At 36.1% G+C, this 12721-nt stretch overlaps 2 protein-coding genes across 6 annotated transcripts in view; one reads left to right on the top strand and one right to left on the bottom strand.

Moving 5' to 3' along the window:
* The window catches only part of DIP-theta (Dpr-interacting protein theta), a 554628-nt gene that overhangs the window by 57852 nt on the left and 484055 nt on the right, over nt 1–12721 (top strand). The gene's annotated exons all lie outside the window — the stretch shown is intronic.
* DIP-eta (Dpr-interacting protein eta) overlaps nt 5697–12721 on the bottom strand; it is a 139870-nt gene continuing 132845 nt past the window's right edge. For both annotated transcript variants that reach the window (XM_067764502.1, XM_067764503.1), the window contains one exon: nt 5697–11388. In XM_067764502.1, the coding sequence (XP_067620603.1) occupies nt 11231–11388 (158 nt within the window). In that variant the 3' untranslated portion in view covers nt 5697–11230. The remainder of the gene's footprint in view (nt 11389–12721) is intronic.

The following is a 12721-nucleotide window of genomic DNA, read 5'->3' as shown; positions in this document are numbered from 1 at the left end:
TGTTTAGTCGCCAGTAGTTGTCGATATCTCTCGTAACGCTTGAACCGTTAGTGATGGAACCTTGAACCAAATTGTGCCTTAATCTACATATACGTAGGGCAACAAAAAAGTTAAGTAAGTCTTCATTGGTTCAAGACATAAAGGGGAATGTAGGTGTTGGGTCGCTTGTGTACCAGTAAACTGCATTTTGGCATTAACGGTCTAAAGTTGGAACTTTGAATCAAATTGTGGACTAATCTAGGGGTAGGTAGCTATATATTGCAAAAACAAAAACTTCGTCATTTGGCTTGGTTCAACAGATATATACCAATATACAGTAGTAATCTGAGTTATTTTCACTTGGAACATAAGCCTAAAAGTATGCAATGGTCGTTTTGAGTTAGAGGTAGTAACAGAATTTTACACACACACCCACTCTTTTTAGTGCAAATTGTCTGCTTTTGTAGTTCTGCGAGCCTGGTAATTCATCAATGTGAAAAAACCCAAAACGCCAATGGGAAAAAATTAGCCGCCAGGGATGTTATGACGTTTATGGTTTGTTTATGCTTTTACTGAGAATTTTTTTACGGCTTTGGAGCATTTGTTGTAGAATGGGAAAACAGTTGAACGAGTTCGTCTTGTAGTGTATGTTACGGCCTACCGATCTCTGGTAGGTGCAATTTTTAAGCCCAAGTGCTACTTATGTTGTAGATTCAGGTTGCCAGCGCAATATATAGCTTCTCCAAACCCAATTGTCAACCTCACCTATCCGTGGCGAATTCTGTTTCAACAGCCGAGGCGACCCCGAACCTTGCATGGATCCAGGGGGTGGGAGGGCGGTATGGCCTAGAAGGTCGTAGGTGGTCATAATAAACCGTCCCCGAGATGGTCGGGCAAGTGCCTTAATGGTGCTTAGTACCGGAACGTACCGGATCTGCATCCGGCAAAGGACCATCAACTCGATAACACTCCCCAAGGTCTTCGGGGAGTGTCCTTATCGCTACAACAACAACAACAATAACTTATATTGTACTTAACGCTTTATTTGCGTTGCTAAGCCTTTGCAGTGTCATAAGATAAAAATGAAACGCTTTGCCTGTTTCCTCGCATTGAAGTGGCTAAAGGCTACCAAACTCAGCACAACAAATAGGTTTCGGAATCGCTGAATACGTCTGCCAAATTTACCAAACGAGCTGATGGCCTTCAAATTGACCATAGTCTCCTTACGAGTAAAGATTATTTGCGGTCATACGACACGCCAGATTGCGCTACTTACCGTCAGTAAATAACTCAAATCTCTAGATGTCTCAGACCCCCAAACTAAAAAAGTCCATTATATGAAGATTGAAGGCTCGTATGAGATTTAGACTGATCCACATTGATCCAGACTTGAGTTTTTATGCCAACTCAGAACGGCATGTTCCGAACATTTACTTTGCCGAAATATACTCAAAGTGCATGCAGAATAAAGTTTTCAAACTGGGTTACACGCCTGTACACTGATCTTGAAGGGATTAGAGGAACTCGATGCTGGACCCACGATTTCTACTTATCCGACTTTTGAATGCAAGAAGACATATAGGGTTCCACGTCTTTAAAGCAGATCTTTTGCTCCGTGGTCAGGCTTAGCCCACCACTGGTAACACCACAATTTTAATTGATAGATCCGGGATATAGCGAAAAGGACGCAGAAGAGATATTTGGAAGGATATTGTGGAATTGATAAAGCGAGTTTGCATCTTCTGCTTAAAAGGAAAAATGGATGGGACAATTTCAACAAAGAATGGCATTACAGGTTTTGACCGTCTGCTATTTTCATATCGTTTGTTGTGGACGATCCACCTAAAAATTGAACCTGGAATCTCCACTAAGCAACCTTACGAACCAAGAACACAGATCAAAAAATGCGGTCGTCGCCGCGGACAATTTTTTCCATTGGCGTTTTTCGTTTTTCTACATATTGATGAATTACCAGGCTCGCAGAACTACAAAAGCAAATAATTTTCACTAATACGTGTGGGTGTGTGTGTAAAATTTTGTTGCTTCCTCTAACTCAAAACGAATATTGCATACTTTTAGGCCAATTCTACAAGTGCAAAGGCCTCATATGACTACTGTAAATTTGTGTATATCTATTGAACGAAGCCAAATGACAAAGTTTTTGTTATTGCAATATGTAGGTATAACCTTGTAGTTTAATTCACTGTTTGATATACGGTTTCATCATTACCCTTCCGACGAAAATCGAAGCTTTTCGGTACACTCCTGATCCAGCACCTATATATCTTAAACCAAGAAGATTTTCTAAACTTTAGCGCTTCAACCGTTAGCAATACAACCTCGAGTATAATTGTGCCGCATTCTACGAGTATGTATAAAATAAAAAAAAAAAAATTGGAAATTTGGCTTGGTTAAAGAGATATACACAGTAATTTGTTTAGTCGCCAGTAGTTGTCGATATCTCTCTTAACGCTTGAACCGTTAATGATGGAACCTTGAACCAAATTGTGCCTTAATCTACATATACGTAGGGCAACAAAAAAGTTAAGTAAGTCTTCATTGGTTCAAGACATAAAGGGGAATGTAGGTGTTGGTTCGCTTGTGTACCAGTAAACTGCATTTTGGCATTAAAGGTCTAAAGTTGGAACTTTGAATCAAATTGTGGACTAATCTAGGGGTAGGTAGCTATATATTGCAAAAACAAAAACTTGGTTATTTGGCTTGGTTCAACAGTAGTAATCTGAGTCATTTTCACTTGGAACATATAACAAGCCTAAAAGTATGCAATGGTCGTTTTAAGTTAGAAGAAGTAACAAAATTTCACACACACACTCACACTTTTTAGTGCAAATTGTCTGCTTTTGTAGTTCTGCGAGCCTGGTAATTCATCAATGTGATCAATGTAGAAAAACGAAAAACGCCAATGGAAAAAATTAGCCGCCAGGGATGTTATAACGTTTATGGTTTGTTTATGCTTTTACTGAGGATTTTTTTACGGCTTTGGAGCATTTGTTGTAGACTGGGGAAACAGTTGAACGAGTTCGTCTTGTAGTGTATATTACGGCCTACCAAACCTGGTAGTTGCAATTCTTAAGCCCAAGTACTACTTATGTTGTAGATTCAGGTTGCCAGCGCAATATATAGCTTCTCCAAACCCAATTGTCAACCTCACCTATCCGTGGCGAATTCTGTTTCAACAGCCGAGGCGACCCCGAACCTTGCATGGATCCAGGGAGTGAGAGGGCGGTATGGCCTAGAAGGTCGCAGGTGGTCATAACAAACCGCCCAGAGATGGTGGGGCTAGTACGTTAATAGTGCTTGGTACCGGAACGTACCGGATCTGCATCCGGCAAAGGACCATCAACTCGATAACACTCCCCAAGGCCTACGGGGAGTGTTCTTATCGCTACAACAATAACAACAAAAACTTATGTTGTACTTAGCGCTTTGGTTGCGTTGCTAAGCCTTTGCAGCGTCATAAGATAAAAATGAAACGCTTTGCCTGTTTCCTCGCATTGAAATGGCTAAAGGCTACCAAACTCAGCACAACAAATAGGTTTCGGAATCACTGAATACGTCTGCCAAATTCACCAAACGAGCTGATGGCCTTCAAATTGACCAGAGTCTCCTTACGAGTAAAGATTATTTACGGTCACACGACACGCCAGATTGCGCTACTTACCGTCAGTAAATAACTCAAATCTCTAGATATCTCAGACCCCCAAACTAAAAAAGTCCATTATATGAAGATTGAAGACTCGTATGAGATTTAGACCGATCCACATTGATCCACACTTGAGTTTTTATGCCAACTCCGAACGGCATGTTCCGAAGCTTTTCTTTGCCGAAATGCACTCAAAGTGCATGCAGAATGAAGTTTTCAAACTGGGTTAAACGCCTGTACACTGATACTGATCTTGAAGGGATCAGAGGAACTCGATGCTCGACCCACGATTTCTACTTATCCGACTTTTGAATGCAAGAAGATATATAGGGTTTCACGTCTTCAAAGCAGATCTTTTGCTCCGTGGTCAGGCTTAGCCCACCACTGGTAACACAATTTTAATTGATAGATGCGGGATATAGCGAAAAGGAGGCAGAAGAGTTATTTGGAAGGATATTGTGGAATTGATAAAGCGAGTTTGCATCTTCTGCATTAAAAGGAAATATGGATGGGACACTTTTAACAAAGAATGGCATAACCAGTTTTGACTGTCTGCTATTTTCATATCGTTCATTGTGCACGATCCACCTAAAAATTGAACCTAGAATCTCCACTAAGCAACCTTACGAACCAAGAACACAGATCAAAAAATGCGGTCGTCGCCCGGACAATTTTTTCCATTGGCGTTTTTCGTTTTTCTACATTCAGTACATTGATGAATTACCAGGCTCGCAGAACTACAAAAGCAGACAATTTTCACTAATACGTGTGGGTGTGTGTGTGTAAAATTTTGTTGCTTCCTCTAACTCAAAACGAATATTGCATACTTTTAGGCCGATTCTACAAGTGCAAAGGCCTCATATGTCTGCTGTAAATTTGTGTATATCTCTTGCACCAAGCCAAATGACAAAGGGTTTGTTTTTGCAATATGTAGGTATAACCTTGTCGGTTAATTCACTATATGATATACGGTTCCATCATTCACCCTTCAGGCGAAAATCGAAGCTTTTGGGTCCTGATCCTGGGTACCAATAAACTGCATTTTGGCCTTAAAGGACTAAGGTTGGAACTTTGTATCAAATTGTGGACTAATCTAGAGGTAGGTTGTTATATATTGCAAAAACAAAAACTTTGTAATTTGGCTTGGTTCAACAGATATATACCAATTTACAGTATTAATCTGAGTCATTTTCACTTGGAACATATAACAAGCCTAAAAGTATGCAATGGTCGTTTTAAGTTAGAAGAAGTAACAAAATTTCACACACACACTCACACTTTTTAGTGCAAATTGTCTGCTTTTGTAGTTCTGCGAGCCTGGTAATTCATCAATGTGATCAATGTAGAAAAACGAAAAACGCCAATGGAAAAAATTAGCCGCCAGGGATGTTATAACGTTTATGGTTTGTTTATGCTTTTACTGAGAATTTTTTTACGGCTTTGGAGCATTTGTTGTAGAATGGGAAAACAGTTGAACGAGTTCGTCTTGTAGTGTATGTTACGGCCTACCGATCTCTGGTAGGTGCAATTTTTAAGCCCAAGTGCTACTTATGTTGTAGATTCAGGTTGCCAGCGCAATATATAGCTTCTCCAAACCCAATTGTCAACCTCACCTATCCGTGGCGAATTCTGTTTCAACAGCCGAGGCGACCCCGAACCTTGCATGGATCCAGGGGGTGGGAGGGCGGTATGGCCTAGAAGGTCGCAGGTGGTCATAAGAAACCGACCCCGAAATGGTCGCCCCTTAATGGTGCTTGGTACCGGAACGTACCGCATCTGCATCCGGAAGAGGACCATCAACTCGATAACACTCCCGAAGGACTTCGGGGGAGTGCCCTTATCGCTACAACAACAACAACGACAACTTATGTTGTACTTAACGCTTTGGTTGCGTTGCTAAGACTTTACAACGTCATAAGAAAAGGATATCCACAAAGTCACAATAGTTATCGAAAAACCGTTTAACCCGAGTTCTGGGGGCAATTGGTTTTTTTTTTTGTGGCGGTCAGCAACTTCATTTACATCGATTTGATTCGAGTAGAAATAAAACTCATTATATCCATGCTATACAATTTCAAATAAATTTCCTTTATTATTCAATTCTTGATAGCTTTCATAAAAATTAATTTTGTTTAATAATAAAATTACAATTTATAAATTAGTTTATAGACTTAATAACTATATATTTGTGCCTGCAGTTAATAGATTTGTTACAATATTAAATAGATTCGTTTTATACTAACTATAAATTTATGAGCTTAGGTCGATATAGCTCTATAATAATAAAAGATTTTAGTTAAAGACATTCAAACATGTGTATGTATGTACATATATATATTTGTAAATTAAACTCATACAGAAATGAACTTAATTAAGAACACAGATACTTCTAATTAAGTCCGGTAACAAGTCTAGGCGGCGACAAATTGTGGGAAGCTATATTATGCTTAAGCCACATGCATACATATGTAACTTATACAGCTGCTTTATATACTTACATAATTATTTTAACAATTTTTTAGCAGCTCCTTTAAACTACTTAAAAGCTAAGCGGTTCTTCATATATGTATGTATGTTAATATGCATTTATATGTATTTACCAAATATTTACAACTTTTTCATATAACTCATAATTTTAAATTTCTATTACAAATCGATATATTTTTATATACATCTTGCACTACATAAATACATAATTAAACATCATTTTTAACAATACTCTAACTTTTATGGCTTTGCATGATATGTATGTATGTAATTTTTTTATTTTTTGAATTCAATTTTATTATATGAGAAGCTAACCTATTTTTAAATTTCATTTCTTTTCCTTTTTACTTGCATACAAAATCGATAATTAGTTTTGAATATTACTTTATAAACTCAAACCAATAAGCGCATAGTCACTTACATGCTAACTGTAAACGCAGGTATATCGAACCCTATCCGTTAAAAAGGTTTAAGTGGTTAAAGGCCGTTTTTTCAATATCCGTTTGGCCGCTAGTTTATTTGAGAGATCTCCGGGGATAACAAGTTAAGGGGTGAAGAATGTAAACATGAGATGAGGCAACGGAAGGAAGGGGCAGAGGCAATGAAAGGGCAAAGTATCAGGTTTAGAAGAAGCATAAGAAAAGGGAGTAGAATTAGTTATGGAAAGTAATAGTGGGCAGAATGGGAAAAAGAAGGGATGGGAGGCGTAAACTGAGTAAATAATGGTGAAACGAAAGCTTTTAGAGGGATAAAAGGAGAAGACGAGCAAGTGTAATTAAAAAAAATTTGAAGGAGTGGAAGAGGTAAGGGGAGTGGAAGAGAAGAAAATTAGAGAGCGGGAAAGAAAGACGCAAGGCGATAGGTAGGTAGGTAACGCCTACAGCGGTTTGAGGAGCTTAGAACATTCATGCGGTAGGCATGACGGCGGCCCCCACTCCGCTGGAGAACGATTTAAACTCCCCTGGTGTGACCAGGTGTGGCCCCGGTAGGCAGAAAAAAGAAGCGACCTTGTTGGACGGCCATAACCGTTTAAACGGTTAAACGCGAATTAAGTAAATAAGCAAGGCATGACGTTTCAACATCAAAAAGTAGAAAAAGAAAAGGAGAGCAAGAAGAAGAAGTAGAAGAAGAAGGAGAAGAGAAAGAAAAAGAAGAGACGAGAGAAGAAGAAAAAATAGAAGAAGAAGAATTATAAGAAGAAGAAGAAGAGGAAGAAGGAGATGGTAGGGATAGACCGAAAGCAAGAAGATGACCAAAAGAACAGAAAAAAAAATGTAGAGAAGAAATGAACATGAAATGTGAGAAAAAACAGAAACTATTGAAAAAGGAATTGTGGAAAAATTTAAGAACGAGGAAAATATACATGATAAGAAGAAGGAATTTATAAAGAAATTAAAAGAGCAAATATTTTTTGAAAAAACCAAGTAAGGAAGGCTAAGTTCGGGTGTAACATTACATATTCAGCTGCTAAATTACAGCTTGCAAAACTTTTAAATTACCTTCTTTTAAAAGTATGCGGTGCCACGCCCATTGTGCAAAATTTTGTTAATTTTCTATTTTGCGTCATAAGGTCAACCCACCTACCAAGTTTCAGCGCTTTATCCGACTTTGGTAATGAATTATTGCGCTTTTTCGGCTTGTCGATAACGAAAAAGTGGGCGTGATTAATGTCCGATTTCGTTCATTTAAAATGGCGATCGGATATGAGTGCACAGGAACTTACATACCTCAAAATTTACTCAACTTATTGTGCTTACGGACAGACGGATGGACGGACGGACATGGCTAAATGAATTTCATTTTTCGCCCAGATCATTTCGGTATATAGAAGTCTATATCTATCTCGATTAGTTTATACCACTACGGGGTGCTGTTATGGAAACAAAATTAATGTACTCAGTGAGCCCTGCTTAGCTGAGTATGAAAATAAGCGTGTTTGGTGATGGGAAAGGGAGGGTAGTGGAAGATGAGAAAAGCAGAAAGAGTAACAAAGGAGAGCAAGCAGAAAAGAATTTGACTATCGTCGCCTACTAATTGTTAATAATAAAAATTTAAATTTTCAGAAAATTAAAAAGATAGAGAAAGGGAGGGAGAAAAGGATGAAAGAGGAGTAACAGAATTAGGAGAGTGATTGAATGAAAGATCGAGTGGTAGTAAGGCGGTTGTATTGGGAAAGGAAGGAAAGAAGAAAAATGAGAAGAAAAAAAAGAAAAAGAAGAAGAAATGAGAGTAACAGTAAGATTAAAATCTGGAGCAAACCGGGAAAAAATTGCAGAAGCAGAAAAAATTAGAAAATAGACATTGCGAGAAAGAGAGGAAATTAAAGAAAATTTAAAGTGATAAGGAGATAAGAAGAAGGATTGAAAAGAGGGGAAGGAGCTGAGGAAAGAAAGAGGGAAAGAACACGATGAAGAGCAGGGACAGTGAGATTAAGAGGAAGAGTAAAGCGATAAAGAAAAGGAAGATTGAGATGGAGACAAAAGGGCAGGGGAATATACATAGTATACAATGATAAAGATTATAGATATATGTTTGTGTATGTAAGACTTAACCACTTAACCACAACGAAGTAAAAAAACTCTCACAAAAATACAAAATTCTAGGAAACATTGGCCTGAAATTTTATTTACGTACTAGTAGACCCGGTAGCGGTTGATGTTAGGTAGAAATCAAAACAAAATTAAATGAAAATGCATACATGAATGATGCAATGCTCCCGCTGAACGCATATTTGAATGTTTGGTTCACAGCTAACAAACATACAAAAACAGGTTTTTTTTTGTCTAAAACAATCAATTATTTTTTCTGACGCAGAACAAAACCTAATATTCTAGAGTTCAATTACAAGTAAGAGATAATTAAACCAAGTAATTCGTTCGTGATTTTGATGTGAACAAGAATTTGAAGATTTTTCACCACACTGTATTGGAAAAAGCCCTCGAACCATTTCAAAATGCGGGAAAAAAATTTCAAATTGTAGATTTGTGAGCGAAGTTATAACATTAACTGCTTATCTAGCGACTTCAATTTATAAGTAATATGTAGTTAAGTGCTTTTAACGATTAGGTTTCGATATATATGTATTATTAACCTTACCTATGTCTTTGTTATCTACTTAACTGACTGTAAATATTTATAAACATTTATATTATCTTGTTTTATATTTATACTTTACTTAATTAATTTTTCCTAAACACACACCTGCACAATCTTACTATTTATTCATGCTTACCCTTGTATTAAGTTTCATAATTAAATAATTGTGCATACAGTCCTTCATATTATATAAGCAGCTTAAGTTAGATAGGTTAGGCCTACCTTACCATGATTAAAACCTGGCTGGTAAAAAAAAATAGATAGATGTGAGTCCCAAGTACCTGTGAAGTGCGATGTGTCAACCTAGAGATGTGTGCCTAGAAAAATTTTGTTTTCAAATAAGCTAAAGCTTGACCAACGCAGATGTAACATCACCAGAAACAAAAATAGTTAGGCTTTTTGAGAAATGTTGTATGTGCTTCTTTTTATTTGTAACAACCGACACCGAAAAGTTGTTGTTTTATTACTAATTAATTATCGCTAGCGAATTACCATCGTCAAGCAATCTGTTTGTTGTCGGATTATTAGTTTCTTATCGACTTATTAACGACGGGTTACATATGTATTATCGATTTTGTATTGAAGTTTTATCAGAATCGGTTTCATAACAAACGGATGAGGCGTTGTTAACATATCGATAAGTAATTGGCAGTACTTCGATTAGAAGTCGATAACTTTTTGTTACAAATTCGATGAAATGTTCGGATAATTAATCGCTCATAACATTTTCGGATATTTAATCGATAACTTTTCGATAATGTGTTGATAACACATTGATAAAACTCCGATAAAAATCGATAACTTCTTAACAATTTTTCAATATTTTTTCGAAACCAAACCGATAACTTGACGATAAAAATTGGATGGCGATAAAAATGGTTAGAAGCAAGTTACGCCAAAATTGATCGCAAGATTTTTAAATTTTGAACAGGAATTTGTGGATGCAAGTGAAGGTCACATAATATAAATATAGTTAAAAGGTTGCCGCCAATTTCTAAGAAAAACTGAAAGGAGCACTATGAAAATTGGAAGAGAGCTCGGCCCTAGATCTCTTCGGAGGTTATCGCGCTTTGTATTTTCTTATTTAAAAAAATGTTGGAAATTATCGATAGTGAATTACCATTGTCAAGTTAACGGTTTGTTATCGGATTTTTGGTTTCTTATCGGCTTGTTAACGACGAGTGACATATGATGGACGAATCGTTGTTAACAAATCGATAAGGAATTGGTAGTACTTCGATTAGAGGTCGATAACTTTTTGTTACAAATTCGATAAAATGTTCGGATAATTAATCGCTCATAACATATTGATAAAACTACGATAAAATATCGATAAGGTTGCGAAGCTTTTGCATTTCAATTCTTTCAAATTTCTGATTTGCACTTTTAATTACTTTTGAATTTTTTCATTTATCAGCAATTTCATTTCAATTATGTGAATGAGTTTCTAGGTAAAAATAAAATAAAAAAGTAAGCTAAATAAAATTTTATTTTTTTGCAAACAAAAAACTCAAGGCCAGCTTTATTTGCATATGTCTATGATTTTCCGCTGCATACGCTATTCAGCCTAATCAATTTTATGTCTTTTAGCTATATTTTACAGAAATATCTAGTTAAGCTATCAATTTGCTGCATTTGCTAAGTGGCATTTATAAATATTTTTTATTTTATTTATAATTATAAATATATCTTTTTGATAACGTCGTAAATATGTATATCAATGCAAACTTGTAGCTAATTATGTATTTCACACGCAATACAGCACTTAATTCATACGTTAACCTATACATATGCACAAATCCATTGCAGTTAATATATATCTATATACAAACATATTTTTATTTACATATGTATAAACCATAAAAGCCAACAGCATATACATTTAGCTTAAACACTTTTGTCACACAAACGCTAACTACATACTTACATACATACAAACTATATAGAATATCCATGTTAACCACAATGTCATCAGTATATGAAGATTTCAGCAGCTAACAGCTGTCAGACGTCTATCAGCGGTATTGCAACTTTGCTAAGTACTAACAATATTGTAAACAGTGATATTGTTGTTGTCAGTGTCAATTTATGTTGTTGACAATGCATGGAAATGGCAGCTGAGTCATAGAAGCCATCCTCAAGTTCGTTACCAAGCATCATGTCTGAAATGAAAGAGAGGGAGAGATTGTACGAATTGAGTTAGCATAGAAAATATTTAAATATGTACGCACAGCAACGAACAAAAAAAAATAGCAGTGGCAGATTTTTATAAAATTTCCCCCCTTTTCCAACTTTTTATTTGAAGTCCTCTGAATTTTTTCGATTATACAATTTTCAAGCCCAATCGGTCTTAGTTTAATAAAGCACAAGTTTTAGATCTCACAAAATTCATATCGGGTTTTAAATTTTTTTTTTCCAAAAGCTGTTTTAGATTTTCCTACATACAAAGTGTAACCATTCTTGTTCATATGGAGGAAAATCTAAACACCCCTCAGAAAACCAAATTTTTATAACTTAATACGAATTTTTAAAGACCTATCTGTCTATATATGTGACCTGGAATCATGAAAGATACCTATTGTACGAAAACAAGTTTTCGAGAAAAACGCGTTTAAAGTTTTTGTTTAGCTTGACTCTGCGTAGCGGCCGGCCGTTGTGAACGAATTTTGTAATTAAAATTTAAGTAACTTTCCGACAAGCTACAAGCTTGAAACTTGGAATATAGTTCAGAACTCGATGACAATGCAATAATAAAAAAAATCTCCGGTAGGTGGCGCATGGATAGAAATATTTCAAAAAATCGTATTTGTAGTCCGATTTGGCTTTAAATGCGATTTGTGAAAAAACTAAGAAAGGTTTGTTCCATTGGAAAGAGCGTTAAATCTCCTATAAGAATCACTCAAAAAGTGAACAACGGTATTTCCGCACAATAGGGGACCTATTCATATTTCATGATTCCAGGTACCATATAAAAAATCAAATTCTGTGTGTGTGTGTTTCCCATGGAAACGTATTTCCCACACTTCAATCTTCACCAAATTTTGGCTATAGGTACCTTCGATCAAGACGAAGGTTTTTCATATTTCAGAACCAAGAATTTCAAATTAAAATTTTTTTCTTTCAATTACACGTGCGACACTGGGTGGTGCGACAAATTTTGTATGTCAGTAAAATTTACTCATACGCGATGTACGTACTTAAGTGCACAACTTTTGTTTGGTCATAGCATTGAAGTCACAAAAAGTAAAGGCGATTGCTTTGTAGCTAAAAATAGCTGCCTATATGAGATGATAGACAAATATTGCAAAAAAGCAAAGATTGATAAATTAGAGGAATGAGGAATCTAAGAAAAAAGAAGGAGATAGGTAGAGGGTGTAAAAAAAGAAGAGGGAGAGATAAGGAAATTATAAAAGGTACGAATGAGAAAAATTGGGAGGTACATTTTGAAAAAGATCAATAAAATGTTATATACTGATTGCTAGACTTTGAGTAACG

Source organism: Eurosta solidaginis, chromosome 2 (assembly GCF_040869045.1).
Source record: "Eurosta solidaginis isolate ZX-2024a chromosome 2, ASM4086904v1, whole genome shotgun sequence".
Lineage (NCBI taxonomy): Eukaryota > Metazoa > Arthropoda > Insecta > Diptera > Tephritidae > Eurosta > Eurosta solidaginis.
Note: the sequence above shows the minus strand (reverse complement) of the source record. Positions and strands in the feature narration are given on the sequence as shown.